Source organism: Xiphophorus hellerii, chromosome 3 (genome assembly GCF_003331165.1).
Source record: "Xiphophorus hellerii strain 12219 chromosome 3, Xiphophorus_hellerii-4.1, whole genome shotgun sequence".
Lineage (NCBI taxonomy): Eukaryota > Metazoa > Chordata > Actinopteri > Cyprinodontiformes > Poeciliidae > Xiphophorus > Xiphophorus hellerii.
In genome coordinates, this window is record NC_045674.1 from 33,559,342 (window position 1) to 33,579,128 (window position 19,787).

Below are 19,787 nucleotides of genomic sequence, written 5' to 3' on the forward strand. Positions count from 1 at the left end.
GGACTGGTACAGATATGTTGGCTAATACAGAGTTTGATGCAGAAACATCATGCATCCCTTGTTCCCTAAATCATTGAAGAACAGTGGCTCTCATCACAAGTGTTGTAGAGATTAACAGAGTAGGGGGACACAAAGAGGATGCGATTATATCCAAGTGGAGGTGGAGACCAGACCAAGCCCACACCTCCACCTCACAGCCCAGTGGAAGGAACATGTGGCCAGTCATGTTTGATCTGCTCTATTACTGACACTATTTTTTAGAAGAATATAATGGAAATATTGACTGTTTGTTAATCAGTAAAGAAGCTAATGTTTGTAGTATAAATTAGAAGCTACACGTTCTCTATTCAGTGCTATTAAATCTACAATTCTTAAATATGAAGATCTGGTGGAATTTAAAATTGCTCAAATTATGTTTAAGGCATCTAATAAACTGCTACCTGAGCTCATACAGAGCATGATTTTTGTAAAAGAAGGAGGATATAACTTAAGGGGTTACTCAAACTTAAGGTACACACACAACAAGAAAGCTTTTGTATTTCAATTCATGGTGTAAAATTATGGAACAAGTTAAATGAGTTAAAACAAAGTCAAAATTTAATACAATTTAAGAGGAAATACAAGGATGTCATTTTCACAAGATATAGAAATATGGGTGAGAGACAGCTCTAAAGTGCACATGTAAATTGAGGCTAACGCATGAGTGTGTGGGTATGGATGTATATACTTAGACATACGTAAACCCAGATAAAATGGAACATTAATTAACCTATGTTTTTTTTTTCATTTTATTTTTTTTATTTGTTTTAATAATGAGGGTCCATCTGAAAATATTGTACGAATTTATGGGGTAGGAGCTTATAAGTTTCTTACTTCTTATTGTGGTACAAAAAATATGCCTTTTGCATTCCTTGTTCATGTGTGTTAACTTATACTTCTATCATGTTTGAAATAAATAAATAAATGCTCCTCCTTTTAAAGGAGGCAGAACTGATGAAAGCAGGTAGAGGGTGGAGTAACACTTTCACCACTAGTGGCAGGGCTTGAAAATACAACCGTTTGCCTGCATCTCTTCATGCATGTCTAAGCAGACCATGGAGATCTCAGAAAACATACAAGCCTGGAGGAAAAACCCAAAGCATTGTACACCGTCTAGCCAACCATCCACACCACTCTACCTCCTCCCTGGCAATGATCATGTTGTCCTGGACATCTCCAAACACCGTAGGTTGGATGAAGTAGCCTCTGTCTGCTGCCACTCCTCCTCCACACATCAGTTTGGCACCTTCTTTCTTCCCACTGCTGATGTAGCCCAGAATCTTTTTGAACTGCTCCTGATCTACCTGGAAACATCACAGAATGAACAGCATGTCAAGTTTATACTAAAGTCAGTGAACTTCAAAAGACCCTGAATGTACCGGAAAAGGTCACCAGGACTTTGGTGAACATTTTGGGGAAAACACGGTCTGATCCGGATAGACGGCATCCATCCCACTTTGGATGCAGCAGCTCTTTTCTAGGAATCTGGTTAAACAATGACAATTCCGGTTCCAGACCAAGAAAGAGTCTCAGTTTAACACACCTCTCTACAGCTTCTGAACATGTTAATAGCTACAGTTCAGGATTAACATTGAATCCCTAGTTTTCCTCATTCTGGTTGCAACTTGTTTATTGTTTATCCTCTATCAGGCCTTTACTCTCAATTTTTACATCATACCTCATTATCTGATCTAGTGGCAAATACTGATAAGATCATAGTAGTGGGGATTTTAACATGCATATACTATCACTGAGGGTGACAGCCTAAGGATAGCCTTTAGCGCCATCTTAGACTCAGTTGGCTTTACTCAAAGAAGTCCGACTCACTCTTTTCGTCATGCTCAATGCGATATGTTAGCACAAGGCAGGGGCGCCGCCAGGAATCTTGGGCCTCATGACAAAAAATTAAATTGGGCCCCCCCATGCAGCTGCTGTTACAATTTCTATCCATCTGACCCAAAAAAACGTCACAATTTTAAAGGCTTGCAGCTGCCTTGCTTTCTTTGGTCCTGTTATGGCAACAGATCCAATATCTGTGTCATTCCTTAGACACTGGAAGTAAAGGACGCGTGCAAACCGTGAATTTAACAAAAATTCTTTATCAGTAAAAAGTAACGAAAAAATGCAAATACAAAAATGACGATGCATCAATTTTACAATTCCTCTTTTTCCTTTTCCAAAACAGCTTACACGGTCAAAAACCGTATTGCTCCGTGTCTTGGTAATCCGTCAAGCTTTTTTAATACAATATATGGCCCGACAGGAAGCAAGCCTTTCAAAATAAATCTAAATTTCACAATAAAAATGGCCTGAACAAATATCAGTCTTCTAACTAAATATAATAAAATAATAAAAAACAAACCATCATACAAATAACTTAAATATTTCCTATTTATGGCTCTAACATTCCGGCCCCTAATTGTACAGGCAGGATGCATAACAATTACACGTCAAAAAGAGCCATACAACTATTAACCTAACAAAAAATCTATCAAGGGTTTGCCCTTGAACCTACCAGCAGTCTTAACTCATTCTGCTTCCTGTAACAAACAGAGTTTACTTATAGGTCTATCTAACACACTAGACTTGGTTTGAACTTGAACCCGTCGCACAATTCCTCTGGAGTCCAGGAAGGTCTTTTGGATTCTTCCAGTCAACCAAGCGTTTCTTGGGGCTGAACTGTCAACAATGAGTACAAGATCTCCAGGGACAAAATTTCTCCTTTTAGTCCGCCATCTCTGCTGCTCTTGTAGCAATGGAAGATATTCCTTTGTCCATCTCAACCAAAATAAGTCCGCCATGTATTGTGTCTGTCTCCATCTTTGACGTGAGTATGTATCATCACTGTCAAACAAGCCTGGAGGAAGGATTGGCTGTTTCTTCAACAACAGAAGATGATTTGGGGTCAGAACCTCCAGGTCATTTGGATCATCTGATGCAGCAGTCAAAGGTCGATCATTTATGATTGCTTCTACTTCACATAATAGTGTGTGAAGACCATCATCATCTAATGTTTGTTTACTCAAAACAGAGTTCAACACATTCCTGACAGTACGAATCTGTCTTTCCCATATTCCACCTTGATGAGAGGCAGTTGGTGTGTTAAAGGTCCATGCGATACCTTTTGGCATCAGCTCTTCTCTTATTTTAGATTGATCAAGCTCAGCTATGGTTTCTCTAAGCTCCTTTTCAGCACCAATAAAATTAGTGCCATTATCTGAGTGCAGAGTAGAAACTTGACCTCTTCTACATATAAATCTTCTGATGGCATTTATGCATGATGAGGTATCCAAAGAGTGAGCAACCTTTATGTGGACTGCTCTCAGTGCAAAGCATGTAAACAGTACACCATAGCGCTTCACTACGCTGCGTCCCCTTTTTACACCAAAAGGTCCAAAATAGTCCACTCCCACATGTGTGAACGGAGGCTTGTCTGGGAGTACACGCTCCTCCAATAAGTCTGCCATTTTCTGGACTCCAGGCTTTGCATGTATTTTCCTGCATGTGATGCATTTTGATATTATCGTCCGAGCTGCTCTGTTCAGTCCTGGTATCCCGTACTGCTGTCTGACCTTTGCAATTAGCTGGTTCCTTCTGCAGTGACCATTTTGTCGATGAACCTGTTGCAGAATTAGCCTAGCAACGTGATGTTCTTTGTGCAACACAGTTGGGCATCTTGCTTCCTCTGGCATGGTTGATTTGTTCAATCGACCTCCAACTTTGATGATGCCATCGTGCAGAAAAGGATCTAATTTGGAAAGTTGATTTGACCTCTTTACATGGGAATCCTTACCTAAGAGTGAAGACAACTCTTCTGGATACATCTCTCTTTGACTGTGACATATTAGCACCACTTTTGCGTCTTCCAAGTCCTGCACAGACAAAGGTTTTTGCTTTCACTGACTTTCTCAGGCCCATCATTTTTTCATGCACTTTCTGGGACTGCTTTAATGATTCTGTCTCTTTCAGGACAGCAAACTCTTTACATTCTTTTCTCTTCTCAACGAGGTAGTGAAGCAAGTCTTTCATGCGTAGCATCCATGCAACAGCTTTTTTCAGTTTGTGCCAGTCAGAGTAGTATTCCACTAGTTTTTTCATGGGTGTAACTTCAGTCATGGTCAAGAGACTGACTAGATCTATCTTTTTGATCTCACTGTCCTCGTCCATGGTGCTTGGTATGTCAGGTCTTGTAGGCCACTCAGTCTCCTCTTCATAAAGGAAATGTGGACCACAAATCCAGCTGTGGTTCTGAATGAGAGTGGTAAATTTTGTACCACGTGAAGCCATATCTGCTGGATTAAGTGAACTATTCACGTATCTCCACTGAGATGGTGAAGTAGCTTCCCTAATGAATGCAACCCGGTTGGCCACAAAGGTCTTGAAACGTGAAGCGTCATTCTCTATGTACCTAAGCACAGTCATGCTGTCTGTCCAAAAAACAGATTCTCCAAGGGGGGTTTCCAGCTCCTGTTTCAACAGTCTGTCGACTTTCACTGCTATGACTGCAGCAGTCAGTTCCATCCTAGGAACTGTTATTTTCTTCAGAGGGGCAACTCTGGATTTAGCCATGAGCAATCCACAGTTCCTTCTTCCATCTTCATTGATCAGCAATAGGTATGAAGCAGTGCCATAACCAACATCACTTGCGTCTGAGAAATGGTGTATCTCTGCTTTAGCTGTGGGGCAGAAATCATCTGGCTTGGTACATCTCTTTATGCGGAAGCTGGAAAGTTCCTCGAGCTCTGAAACCCACTGCATCCATTTTTGCAAATCTCCTCCAATATCCTGGTCCCAGCTCAATTTTCTTTGACAGAGTTCTCTCAAAATCAGCTGGGCAGGAAGAATACATGGGGAAATTAAGCCCAAAGGATCATAAACTGAGTTAACAACTGAAAGAATTCCTCTCCTTGTGGCAGGTTTTCTTGGTACGTTCACCTTAAACATGAAAGTGTCCGACTCCGTACACCAGTGTATTCCTAGAGCTCTTCCGGTAGGCAGATTGTCTTTGTTCAAATCTAAATCCTTCATCTCTGCAGCTCTTTCATTTTCAGGAATACATGACAGAACCTTTCTGCTGTTACTGACCCATTTTGTCAGGTTGAATCCACCCCACAAGCATAAAGCCTTCAGAGATTGTGAAAGTGCTATTGCTTTGTCCTCGGAAGCCACAGCTGCCAAACAGTCATCCATGTAAAACTTTCTCTTGATTGTTTTAGCTGCTTCAGCATTTGTCTCACCTTCTTCGTCTTCAACTGTCTTTCTTAAGGCAAAACAAGCGCAACTTGGAGATGACGTGGCTCCAAAAATGTGTACAGTCATTCTGTACTCCTCCAGTTTTCCATTCAAATCTCCATCAGGCCACCATAGAAAACGCAGGAAATCAGAGTCCTTTGATGGTACTCTGACTTGGTAAAACATTGCCTCTATATCGGCCATCAGTGCAATCTTCTCCTCTCTAAACCTTGTCAACACTCCAATCAAAGTATTTGTGAGGTCTGGGCCTTGGAGTAACTGGTTGTTCAGTGAAACTCCCTGATATGTCGCAGTGCAGTCAAAAACAACTCTGATTTTCTTCTTTTTTGGATGATACACCCCATGATGTGGGATGTACCACACCTCTCCGTTGTTGCACTGACTGTATGCAGGCACCTTTTCAGCATAACCCTTTGCTATGATGTCATACATGAACGCTTTATAGTCAGCATGAAACTCAGGGTTCTTTATGAGCTTTTTCTTGAGATTGATGGCTCTCTGCTCAGCGAGACTGCGATTATTGGGCATCTTCAGAGACTTGTTCTTAAATGGGAGACTTATACAGTAATGTCCATCAATGAACTGACAAGACTGTTCCACATCTTTCATGAACTGCCAATCATCTTGTGACATCTCTGTTTTGTCTTCACAGCTACACTCTGTGAAATCTGAATTATATTGCTGTGTCAGCAATTCCTCAATGCTTGCCACTGTTATCCTGTTCACAGTTAACCTCGGCAACTCGTTCTCACAGTGTTGAACGTCCTCTTCCCCTTTCACAGGACCATTGACAATCCATCCAATTGATGTTTTCACTGCGTATAGACCGTCTCCCTGGCTATTGATGACTTTCCACGGCTCTATTGCTTTGTGAGCATTAGCACCGATCAGCAGACCAATTTCTGCATTGATACTTGGAAGGTGCACCTCATCCAAATATGTCCACTTCCGGAGGTCTTTCTGATCTGGAATGTTAGCCCTTTTGACAGGAATTTCATGTTGTGTGAACACTGAAGGTAAGTCAATGTATTCCTCCAATCCACTGACTTCCAGTTCTGACAGGATGTGACTATGGACAAGCTTCTCCTGTCCCATAGTTCGGAGCAAAATGTCCGTCTTTCTGCCTCTTAAGTTCAGTGCTCTCCTGATCTTCTCTGTGCAAAACGTCGCTGAACTGCCAGGATCTATGAAGGCGTATGTCTCAATTATCTGTGTGCCTTTTTTGGACTTGAGCTTTACCGGAACAATGGCCAAAACTTCTTCTTTGCTTCCGGCCCCAGTGTATCCACATATCTCCTGGCTTACAGCTCTAGTGGTCTGAGTTTCAGACGTGGTGTTTCTTTCTTTTTTAGGTGATGTCTTTTCTTCTCTTTGTACATGTAGGATGCTTGGGTGTTTTCGCAAACACAACTGACATGTCAGTCTTCTTGAACAATCTTTACTCAAATGACCTTGAACAAGGCATCCAAAACACAAACCTTTGGATTTCAAATATTCAATCTTTTCCTTGTGTGCTTGCTTCTGAAATTTTTCACAATTGTCAAGACTGTGATTCTTGTCACAGTACAAACAGTTATTCTGAAATGCTTGACCATTATCAGTCTTTGTGATTTGGTTTGACTGAAAATTTCTGTTTTTCTGTGTCAACGCTTGTAGCAAAACTGCTACTTCTTGGTGTATTTTCCTTTGCTTTCCTCACAAAACAGCTTTTTTCTTTTTGTTTTGCAGATATACTGACTTCCTGGAGATCACCAAACAATGGATCTGAGATGATCTTTCTTTGTCTGTCAATGTAATCTACCAGATCTGTGAACCTCACTCTTCTTCCTCTGGCCTCCTGCATTTCAAATGCCACATTACGCCATCGCTCCCTCATCTTATATGGTAATTTGGACAGAATGACTCTCATGTTTGTTGGGTTGTCCATTTCTTCCATGTAGTCAACATCTTGCATCATATTTCGGCAACCAATCAGGAAGAGAGAATAAGCGTTTAAGCCCTTAACATCATCTGTCTTTATTTGTGGCCATTTTAAAGCCTTTTCGATGTAAGCTATGGCTATTTTTAAATTATCGCCGTATTGCTTATGAAGCAGTTGTCTAGCTTCTCTGTAGCCTTTCTCTGGGGCCATGTGTTCACAGCTTCTCACCAGATCTTGTGGCTCTCCACTTGTATACTGCTCCAGAAAGAAAAGTTTATCTTTCTCATTTTGTGTCTTATTGTCAATAGCATTGTCAAATGCTCTGAGAAAAGATCTATATGTGAGTGGATCACCTGAGAACACAGGAATGTCTCTCTTGGGCAGCAGTGACAGGCTTTGCTGCTTGACCAACATTTCAGTGATCAGGTTCTGATGATGCATCACTTCATAAATCTTGTCACCTGTAGATGTGGGATCCTGAGGACCTGTAGGTGGGGCTCCATCCGAGTGATCCTGATGACACAAATATGCCTGAGATGAATGTTTCGTGATACTAGCAGACACATCAAAAATCGGATGATCTTCCTTCTCTTCATCATTTGCTGTCATTGGAGCATGGATTTCATGTACAAGTTGGGATCTTGGAAGACTTGATAGAGGTCCTTCCAGCCTGTGTTTCACATATTCATTCATGGCATCTCGGGGATCTTCATGGTTCTGGAAAACCTTGAGCTTAGCGGTAGAGGCTGCTATTGCAGTTTCAATCTCTAGCTCCTCCAACTCAGCCTTTAGCTTTGCTTCCTGTAGTTGTATTGCCTTTTTCCTCTTTAGCGATTCAGCTTGTGCTAGAAGAGCTGCTCTTTTAGCCTCCTCTTTCATGCGAGCCACTGAACTAGTGTTTGACACAACTGAAGAACCTTCAGTGCTGGAACTCCATCTGCTCTTACTTCTTTGACGACGAAGATCAGCTATCACAGAAACACTGTCATGTGGAGTAACCGCCTCTTCATTTTGAACATATCTTTTACGTTCTTGAATCCAACCTTCTGTCTCATGCAAAAACTGCTTAATAGTAGCTGCCTTTGACTCGTACCAGTCACACTGATCTGTGTTAGCTTCATCTTCAGGTAACAACTGTGCAACATTGCTGTTTAGCAATATGAACTCTTCATGTGTAACAGTCATTATACTGCTTGGTTCCTAGACATGAGTAGGTATCACCACAAGGGGGCGCCTATTCCCTTTTTCTTTTGTTGTACTATTGTACAGAGTAAGAACTCGTCTTCCATGTGGTGTAGAGGAGATCATTGGTGATGATGAGGTGCAGAGCGGTGAATTATCATTTCTTTTCTCATGTATGAGACTGTAATGTTAGTACTGTGGAGACCTGGCTTTACATGGACGAAGTGAAAATAAAGCGACAGTGTGGAAAACTTCAACAGTGCGTCCTGCTGTTTTGGGTTAGAGTGGCTAACCACCATTGCTAACTCCTTCTCCAACCTCTCACCGCACCGTCACAATTGGCGCCCGAACATATTTTGGACCTTTCCCTCCTGGATACCGATTCAGCTTTGGACTAGAGGTGATTGTTTACAAGTTCCTTGTGGATGTCTGTTTCACGGGGTGGATACAGTTTCTGAGCGGAGTACGTCGCGATCAGTGTTAAAGTTTGCTGGAGGCATTCATTGCCCGCATATCGCTGGACGTCGTGATGAGCTGTCCCCGTCGGATTTATTCCCTGAAAGCTGTGCGTCTGCTAGTCTGCTGAAGAGGAGGATATGTTTAAATGACAAGACCACCGCATATTAACTAAATTAACTCACGATTGCTGAAGGACTGGGTGAGTTTTGTGGATTATTTTTCAGTGGAGCTCAGTCATACGGACTACTTTATGGATTTTGACTTGTTGACCTGCGGAAGCATACGGACAGACTGTGCTGCACAAATAACGCAGCAGTGGCAGCGGAGAGCAAGACACCGCCGTGAGCTCGTCTGTTTCTCTGTTTAAGAAGATATCATATTTTATATTTGGACATTTTCTCGCCTACGAGCCCTACTGTCAGTGCTGACAAAAAATAAAAGCAAAACGAACTGAACATTAAAGAACACAAACGATTTTGTTCACAGTCCTGAGTGTTTTTGGTGTGAATATTGCATTTTTTTTTGGACTCCACCATAAAGGTTAAAGAAACAAAAATGGCATTTGAACCAGATTTTTCTGTTTTTGACTCTGACATGGATATTGACTCTCTTCAATTTATACCGCCGCATCAGAGAGCTCCAGACCTCTGTCAGCAGGTACAAGAATTAAAAGATGATGTCAAGCAGCTGAGGGATGTCCTCCAAAACACATTGTCCCTGCAGCAGAAAATGCTGAATCATCTAGATAAGGTTAATTCCTGTGAGTCTAGTGGACCTCCTGCACAACAGTGGAGGTGGCCACAGCTCCTGTGGCCACCTCCACGCCATATGTGCCTCCTGTGAATATCAGTGCGAGGCATTCCAATGACACATGTCCTTATCCTGAAACTCAGAGGGACCTGCATAGCTCTTTCCTACAGACTCATTCAGCTGAGCTAACCAACACCACAAGAGTGATTGCTGCTGCACTACATCACGCCAAGCTGGAACCACCAGTATTCGCTGGGGATGGTGAAGTGCAGGCAGAGGACTGGTTACAGGCTGTGTCAGCACACAAGTCCACTCTGAATTTAACTGATGTCCAGATTCTGAATGAGTTGCCCCATTTTCTCACGAAAGAGCCTAGTAAGTGGTTTAAAGCCCTTCGTTCACACATTAGCTCATGGGTGCACTTCTGCCAACTTTTCCGAACAGTCTTTCTGCCCACTGACAACCAAGAAAGTATTCTCAGAGGCATACTTGACCGTGTCCAGTCAGTTGATGAACCATTACCGACATTTGTAGCTCATATGTTGAGTGAGTTTAATAAGCTAAGTAGCCCACCACCTGAAAAAGAGCGTATTCAATTAATATGTAAACATTCGCTTGAAAAATACAGGGTGGCGCTGTATGGCTCACCTGTGTCTTCTGTGATGGAGTTGCTGCTCAGGGCTCATGAACTGCATGCTGTACTGGGACCTGATAGCCACCAGAATCTTCAAAAAAGACATTGGAAGCAGCAGAGAGCTGAGCCACGCTGTTATAAGTGCTCAAGCCCTGGACATACATTGAAAACGTGTCCTGCCTGTAATCAGGGCCATAGTCAACAACACATGTCGGCTCGGTTCCATAATGAGATCAGTCCCACTACGTCCTTTGACACACCTGGAGCTGAAACAGACAATGGAAACTCCAGCCCACCTGTAGACAAAGCACCCCAAAGGCCATTGGGAAATTTCAAAGGGGGGAGGATATTTCGTCGAGGCAATCCTCCCTCCAGACGTTAACTGAGCCTCACCTTTCTGCAAATAAATTCCACATCCTTGGTCATGTGGAGGACAATGAGTCTACTGCTACCTGGAACACTCCATTTAAAACTAAGCTGAACTTTAATGGAACCTGCACCGAGGCGACTCTGGACACAGGCGCTTCACTTTCGGCTGTACGTGCAGATCTCATTAACGCAAATGGGGTTTGTCCGCAGAAAGTACGTCAGTGGCAGGGGCCGCCAGTGAGCCTAGCGGACAACGCTGCTTGCCTTCCACAGGGTGTGGCTTGGCTGAGTATCGGCTTTATGAACAAGCGCTTTTATCAACGCTACGCCATCATCCATAACCTGTCTTCCCCTTTCATATTAGGGATGGATTTTATGATGAGAGCCTCGATAACCATGCATATACCGACAAGGACAGTTTTTATTGATGACAGTCCCTGTCTGGCCTTGGATGAAAATGAGGAACACAACCTTGACCTGTTTCCTGTTGAACGGACTCTTATGTCTCTGAACATTTTATCAGACACCATGGAGTCAAAAGTGGCTGAGGCGAGCCTGGAGGAAACGCAAAAATCAGATCTGTATGATCTTCTTTCCCACCACAGCTCCGCTTTTGATGGACACCTTGGACACACTACATTGGCGGAACATGTGATCAATACCGGAACTGACAAGCCCATAAATCTTCCCCCCTATCGCTCATCTCCAACCAAAAAGCGTTTGATTGAGGATCAAGTGCGACAAATGCTGGAAGACAACATAATCGAACCCTCTACCAGTCCATGGGCTGCTCCAGTGGTGATTGTGAATAGACCTGGTTCTGATCCAAGATTCTGTGTGGACTATAGGGGTTTAAACCAAGTCACACAAAAGGACTCCTATCCATTACCACGAATTGACAAATCCCTCGACTTTCTGGCTAGAGGAAAGTACATTTCAACCCTGGATTTGGCTCGAGGATATTGGCAAGTTGCTGTTTCAGAGGAATCCCGACCGAAAACGGCTTTTGTGTCTCACTGTGGCCTCTACCAGTTCCGTGTGCTGCCATTCGGCTTATGCAATGCGCCAGCGACATTTCAAAGGCTCATGAATTCTGTGTTAGCGGGCCTGATCTGCAGTGTACCTTGATGACAACGTGGTGGCATCTCCCTCATTCGAGCAGCACTTGAAAGATTTGGAGGAGGTCCTGAACAGACTCGAAGCAGCTGGCCTCACTTTAAAACTGAAAAAGTGTCAGTTCTGTCTGAGTGAGTTCACATTTTTGGGTTATCGCATCACACCTGCTGGCATAAAACCTGACCATGATAAAATCAAAGCTGTCATTGATTTTCAGTCACCATCCACAGTGAAACAGGTCAGACAGTTCCTGGGACTCACTGGCTATTATCGGCGCTTTGTCAAGGATTATGCCCGGCAAGCTGACCCACTCCATAAGCTCACACAGAAAGACACTGTTTTTCACTGGGATGACAAATGTCAGCAAGCCATGAATGTTTTAAAAGACCGAATCACGTCAGCCCCTGTGTTAAGATTTCCGGACTTTGCTAGACCCTTCTATGTTCATGTTGATGCCTGTGATCTAGGACTGGGCGCTGCTTTGATGCAAAAAGATGAAGAAGGCCGAGATATTGTGGTCTCGTATGCAAGTCGTTCTCTACACAAGGCTGAAAAACCATACTCAACCCCTGAAAAAGAATGTTTGGCCGTCATTTGGGGCCTGGAACACTTCAGGCCATATGTTGAGGGCCTTCAAGTGACTGTTTTCACAGACCACAACAGCCTTAGGTGGCTTATGTCTCGCCCAAACCCGTCTGGCCGGCTGGCTAGATGGTCTTTGAGACTGCAAGACTTTGACTTTTCAATTGTCCACAAGCCAGGACAACACAATGCAGTTCCTGATGCTCTTTCCAGGAATCCCCTGCCGAATCGAAGTGACACGCCCACTGATATCTTGCCAGAACATGCTGTTATAGGCAGTTTGGACCTCCGTTCCCTGCCCCCAGTGTTATTGTCGGATCGTTCGCACATGAGGCAGCTACAAATGGACGACCCTGTGACGGGTCAACTCCTCAGAGACATTGAATCAGACTCATCGGTTCAAATGGACAGTGAATGCCAAGAACAATATACTGTCTATGACAGTTTGCTGTATTACAGGGACCGAAAGCCTGTATGCGGTTTACACCCATTAAAAGAACTTAAACTTTTTGCCCCAACATCTCTTCGTGGCACCCTGCTGAGCTATTACCATGACCACCCCACTGCTGGCCATCTCGGTGTTTCCAAAACACTAATGAGACTACGACACAGTAGTGTCAGTAGGGTTCTTTTGGCCTGGCATGGCAGGTGATGTCAAACGTTATGTCACTTCTTGCTCGATCTGCCAACTCACAAAACCAAGTCAACAGAAACAAGCTGGTCTCATGGTCCCTATTGTGCCCAAAAAAACCTGGGAATACACAGGAGTGGACTTTGTGGGTCCCTTGCCCCGTACTCAATCAGGAAATGCTTATTTGCTGGTCTTTGTGGACTATTTTTCGAAGTGGATTGAGGTATGTGCAGTTAGAGAGGCCACAGCTCGGGTCGCAGCTAGCAAGTTCTTGAGTGAAATATTTGCTAGGCATGGTAGCCCCAACTACCTCATTTCAGACAGAGGCTCTCCTTTTGTTAGTGAGCTGTTTGAACACACTGTGTCAGCTCTAGGCTCAACACACAGGCTTACTACAGCCTATCACCCACAAACAAATGCGACAGAGCGTGTGAACAGGACGCTTAAAACAGCTATCCGTGCCTATGTGAGTGACAAACACACTGCTTGGGACAGGTTTCTACCACAAATATGTTTTGCACTTCGCACAGCCCCGCATGACAGCACAGGTCTTAGCCCATCCATGATGTTGTATGGTCGTGAGCTGGACACGCCTCTCGATCTAATCGTTCAACCAAGCTGTGATGGACTGGATGACCCAGATGTGCAGTATCCAGAGACTCTGAGAGCCACCCTCAGGGATGCTCATCATCACGCCAGGGCTGCGCTAGATCTCAGCCACAAAAGACAGAAACACTACTATGACTTGAAACGCCGCCATTCTGCTTTTGGGATTGGTGATCTTGTTCGAGTGAAGTCTCACCCAAGATCGGATGCTTTGGCTAATTTTACAGCTAAACTGGCACCGTTGTTCAAAGGCCCCTTCCGTGTCAGTCAGAAACTCAGCGATGTGAACTACAGACTGATTGATGTTGAAACTGGAGCCGATGCTGGAGTTTTCCATGTTGTGAACATGCAACCTTTCCATACTTGGGACTCTGCCAGCTGCAAAAAGACTGCCGGTGCAGCTGCACAGGTGGATCACATGGACGATGACCTTGAGGACGGTTCCCCTCAGACTGACGCCGTCCTTGACCTCCCTCCAGGTGATGTGTTTTGTGATGTGCCGAATGATATTTGCCACTCACGGACGCCTCACGGGGTCAGTGAGACCCACGCTGATGAGACTGAGTCTGGCCAAGTTTCAGGAGGTGATGGCCATTACAATCTGAGAGCCCGACGTCATCCCAGGATCACGACTGGTTGGTCAGATCATAAATGGACAAATATCTACCATACTGACAGGCTTGACAGGGTGTAAGGTTATATTTGTTCAGGTTAATGAATGCATCTAATTTTCAGTTAGATGTGTTATGTTGTAATTTTTGTGGTTACAACCCAAAAGATAATAAGAAAAGAAATTCTGATGATTTGGGATGATGTTGGTTTTGTTGTCAACCATTGTTACATAGGAAGAATTTTATTGTCCCTTAACTGTTCTTTAGAGGGTTTGTGTTCAGAAAACAAAGAAGAGTTCCACACTGATTTTATGTTTGCTTTTTGGAACCTAAGCTGGCTTTGTGTTATAGTTATCCACGGATATGTATACAGGGGTGATTTAATACCTGCCCCGGGTGTAACTGCGGTTTTACGGCTATGTGTTGCTTTGTTAAATTCTGTACTGGTGTCTATAGTCGTGTGCGGCTGAGGACAGCCTTTGTTTACCAGGGGGGCATATGTAACAGTCATTATACTGCTTGGTTCCTAGACATGAGTAGGTATCACCACAAGGGGGCGCCTATTCCCTTTTTCTTTTGTTGTACTATTGTACAGAGTAAGAACTCGTCTTCCATGTGGTGTAGAGGAGATCATCGGTGATGATGAGGTGCAGAGCGGTGAATTATCATTTCTTTTCTCATGTATGAGACTGTAATGTTAGTACCGTGGAGACCTGGCTTTACATGGACGAAGTGAAAATAAAGCGACAGTGTGGAAAACTTCAACAGTGCATCCTGCTGTTTTGGGTTAGAGTGGCTAACCACCATTGCTAACTCCTTCTCCAACCTCTCACCGCACCGTCACACATGCAGCTTGTAAAAACCTTGAAGTGTTTCTGATTCCACTTTCTCAACATGCTCGTCATTACTTTTCATGCTGTCTATTTCCTTCATTTTAGCCGTAATCTGAGCCATTTTTGCCCTTCTTTGTCCGATAAGCCTGTGGAGTTTCTCTTCGAGTGCCTTTTGTGTGTATTTTGGCTCCCTCTTGTGGTCACCCGCCTGCATTGCGTCCGATGCGGCAGCAAACGATCGTTTCTCCTCCATGTCTTAGTCTCAACAATGTCCAATAATTTTTTTTATATATATTTTAAACAAACTGTCCAATGCTCACAAAAGACTTTTATAGTCCATAAACGTAAAAAATCTTCTCCAGCTCTAATGTCTTCTTGCAAACGACTTATGTAGTGTAAATGTGAGCTCCCTCAGTTAGCATAGTTAGCTTCGCCATTAGCATGTTAGCTGGTCAGCTACTCACGGCAATCCAAGTCTTGAGAATGGCTCTTAACCTCTCATCTTCTCAAAGCTTCCTCCGCTTCGTTTCTTTCTTTCTTGAATGTCCTTTTATCCTCTTGGAGCCAGTTTTTGACTAATGTTATGGCAAGAGATCCAATATCTGTGTCATTCCTTAGACACTGGAAGTAAAGGACGCGTGCAAACCGTGAATTTAACAAAAATTCTTTATCAGTAAAAAGTAACGAAAAAATGCAAATACAAAAATGACAATACATCAGTTTTACAATTCCTCTTTTTCCTTTTCCAAAACATACACAGCTTACACGGTCAAAAACCGTATTGCTCCGTGTCTTGGTAATCCGTCAAGCTTTTTTAATACAATATATGGTCCGACAGGAAGCAAGCCTTTCAAAATAAATCTAAATTTCACAATAAAATGGCCTGAACAAATATCAGTCTTCTTACTAAATATAATAAAATAAAAAACAAACCATCATACAAATAACTTAAATATTTCCTATTTATGGCTCTAACAGGTCCAATACTGATACTAGCCCAATATTTAGTGCTCATGATTTTTACATGCAACAGTCTGCATACAGTAAGCAAGTAGGTTGCTTACATTTTTAGCTTACTGAAATGTCTCCATATGAACAAGTCATAGGCAACATGCAAAATATATATGAAGCAATCCAGACTTCTCAAAAAGTGCTATGTAGTTGCATTTTATTCAGCTGCAGTATATAACTTTAATTTAAAAAAATGTTTTCTCCATATTTGTTAAAGTTGTCACCATGTCATGCCAGTTTGTTATGAGACAGATAATCTGTGAAAACAATCAATCTCCTCCACCTGCTCCCTGAGCTGCTATTGCTGGCTAAAGTTCCAAACAAAACAACCAATCAGGACCAGGAGGGGGTCTTAGCGCTGTCAATCAACCTAATTCCCTCACTGCTAAATGTGCTAATGGTGGAGAAACAACTTATCATTACAGGAAAAGTTTTTATCTGCCGTCATTGGTAGCTATGCTAACTAGACTGAGCATTCACAACAGGCTGCGCTTGCTACAGCATAGGGATGAGCAGCACCACATGAAATTGTGATTGATATCGATAAAACCCGCCTCCTGTCTCTGAGTAGTTGTTTCTAGAACGCACTGGGAGAAGGCAGAGGAAATAGATTTTCACAGATTATCTCTCATGACATACTGTCAAAACACAATGACAGTTTTAACAAATATGTAAAAATATATATTTTTTAAGTTACATACTGCAGCGTTAATTTCACTTAGGAGAGGACGGGTCAGGAGGGACGTGGGTTAGAGCTGCTGCTGACTGACTCATCTGTTGTTAAGTGGTAAAAGCCACAGGGACACGTTAAATATATGAATATGTTGCTAATTTTTTTCCTTAATTCATTAAATGTTAGTGAAATGGAGGCAAGCAATAGCCTGTAGCTAAGCTAACTACGCTAAATGGTTGATAATCTCAGTCTCCCCACTTCTCTTGGAAAAAAAACTAGGTTACAAATTGACACTTTTACCTTTTTCTCTCTCTGTCTCTCTATTTTTTGAAAACATAACTTTATTATTTTTCTTAGCATAGTAACAGCCACAGTCGTTTCTGTCTTCCACTGACTGCTGCTGGACACGGTCACCTCAAGCGCTCCAAGCAGGAACAAACCATTTCCTGCAGATCCAGGGGGGTTCAGGGCAAATGTGTGCTTTTTGGTCTGGGAGGGGGAACATTTATTTTTTACTGCTAAAAACAATCTTAGAAAATACAATATGATTAATTTTGTAATTGACAGGGCCCCATTATTTTGTAATTTCTATGAACAAAAAAACAATGTGGCAGGCACCCTGTTGGTCAGGGGCCCTTAGAATTGTCATAACTTTTCCCCCCTATACGGCGCCCCTGGCACAAGGTCTAATTTAAGAGACAACATTTCCCTATCATCCTGTTATTAAAGTTATTTATTTCAATAAATAACTTATTTTTCTGTTATTAAAGTTAATCATTTCAAAACACATACATAACCCCTCCCACAACCCCTGAAAACAAAACAAAAAAACAAAGAAACAAACAAAAAAACAACCAGGTCACTGTATATCAAATAAATAATATAAAAGTTTCACAGAAGATTTACATATGCAAATATCCTTGATGGCAGAAACAACAACCAAATTAAACAAAAGTAGTCATTCGTCAGTGTTTTCCAAAACAACAGTTCATTAAAGAAATGTAGTTTTCTTCCAGTGTTGCAGGAGAGAAAACAGCTCCAGGATTTCTTTAAGTTTTTGTATCTCGTTATTTAGCTTGGCCAGCATTTGTTCAAATGACACATGAACATTAATTCCAACCAGCTCTAAACATTTGTAACAGATGTAGATTTCCAGTCTGGAGATTATTCTGGCAGCGGTGATCATCCCAACCCGCATCAACTTGATTTGGTGTTTTGATTGGACCCCTTGCAGCGTGACATCAAGCGCGAAAGACCCCGCCCCCATTTCCATTGGAGGTTGACAACGACTACTTTTAGTTTTAGCTGATATATTTATTAGGAAAAAAAAGGATGCAGTGCTTTGCTACTAATTGTTAACACTAGACAGCTAGATAACAAGGTCAGGAAAAAGTTAGTAGCATAGAAATATAGATTTATATATGGGATAAAGTGGGCGTGGTAAGCTGCTGCTCCCACGACATGGCTCGACCAAAAGGTGGAAACACTAAACGCGTTTTGAGCGTCAGGCGGGTCTGGTTTACTTTCACAGTCTAGTGGAGACGTCGAGGGCCCGCCGCGGCGCGACTTGAAGCGTGACAAATAAACAGTTGTTAGAACACCGGCGGTGGAAAACGACGGCTGGAGCCATTTTAACGCATCTGACGCGCCTCCACATAGACTCTGAACGTAAACCAGACCCGTGAAACGCTAGGTGTAGGGTTAGGATTAGGCAAAGTGTCAAGTGTCTGCATTCAAAGTGCACATGCGTCGAACTTGAAGCGTTGGACGCGTTTTTGACGTGCGTAACGCGTTTGGTGTGAACACACCAATAGCGTGATCATAGCAGGGTGAACGCCACTGCGCTGCTCTCCTCCTCCTCCTGTGACGTGCTTGTACGTCTGCGTGGAACGGCAGGTATGCGTCAACTCTTACTGTCAGCTCCAATTTATTGCAGTTTGAAGACTAATCAAATTTAATAAGTCTTTCCTGTATCTGTATCGCTGCTGTTTTGTTTCTGAACTTCTGCGCTCTCAACTGTCTTTACGTCCAGACTCCGGTGGCTGTCTTACGACTCATTAAAGTTGGGTTTAATGACAGATGGGTTTAGTAAACGGCCACAAAGCCGGGGGCGCACACCACACATCGTTGCTGTCTGAAGTGTACCTTGGCGCGCGCCTCCTTTCACTTTAACTGGACACATGATGACCTGTATCAATACTTACATCAACCTCATCACGAGCAGTTCAGCCCGTGGAGGAGCTTTCGCGCTTGCATCACTCTGGTTTTATTTTATTTTATTTTTTCCCGGTGACACGATGCATCAAACCATATCAAATGTTTTGTCTAAGTCAGCCTGAGTTGATACCGCGGAGCTCTGAAAAACTCGTCCCACAAACTTGAGCAACCACAACAGTTTCTGTGGCGATTATTAAAAACTCAATAGACAAAAAAATGGAAGAGCTACTAAAGCCACATTAGCAGCATTGAATTAAATCTCCCGTTTGTTGAGCATCTCTGCAGCGGATTTAACTCATCACAGGGCCGGTCCACGGCTGCATGAGGCCTTGAGCAGAATTTGGCTTGGGGGCCCCTCTTGTTGCTATGATCATCAGCACCTCATCAGCATTTCAAAATGAATTTAGTGAAATTTAGGAGAGGGGGAGCAGTTTAATTGGCCAACCTAAAAAGCAATCAGTGATAATTGTGGTTTACTGAAATTTGTGAACAAACAGAGCCCAAACTCAAAGATTAAACTCACAGCATCAGATTTTAGCTATGGTAACTAAAAAAAATCTAAATATGAAGATTATTCTTTGAACTTTTACAAAATAAATTTGCCAGCTCCTTAAAATCTTAAATTTTAAACAATTTAAAATCTTTTAACTTATCTATGCTGAAACCATTAAATCAAAGCAAATTTAGCAGCATTGATATTCTGCAAGTCAATGACTTGATGCAATCTGCTGTGTTTCCTCAGACAAACTGTTTAAACTAATTTGAATATAAACTGAGCTTAATGCACTGAGTAACATTAAGCTCAGTTACTTAGTGTTATTCAGCTGATGTGTGACTGAACTGAAATGACTTACTAAAGTGCTATATAGACGACATTTGTTGTGAAATGTGGCCACATAA

General features: G+C 42.6%; 1 protein-coding gene across 3 annotated transcripts in view; it reads right to left on the reverse strand.

Annotated features, from left to right (window-relative positions):
* The window catches only part of LOC116717076 (aldehyde dehydrogenase, mitochondrial-like), a 35,639-nt gene that overhangs the window by 4,734 nt on the left and 11,118 nt on the right, over positions 1–19,787 (reverse strand). For all 3 annotated transcript variants that reach the window (XR_004338684.1, XM_032558155.1, XM_032558156.1), the window contains exon 10: positions 1,179–1,343. Coding sequence is in view for 2 of the 3 variants with exons in the window: in XM_032558155.1 (XP_032414046.1) it covers positions 1,179–1,343 (165 nt within the window). In the remaining variant the exon portion in view is untranslated. The remainder of the gene's footprint in view (positions 1–1,178; positions 1,344–19,787) is intronic.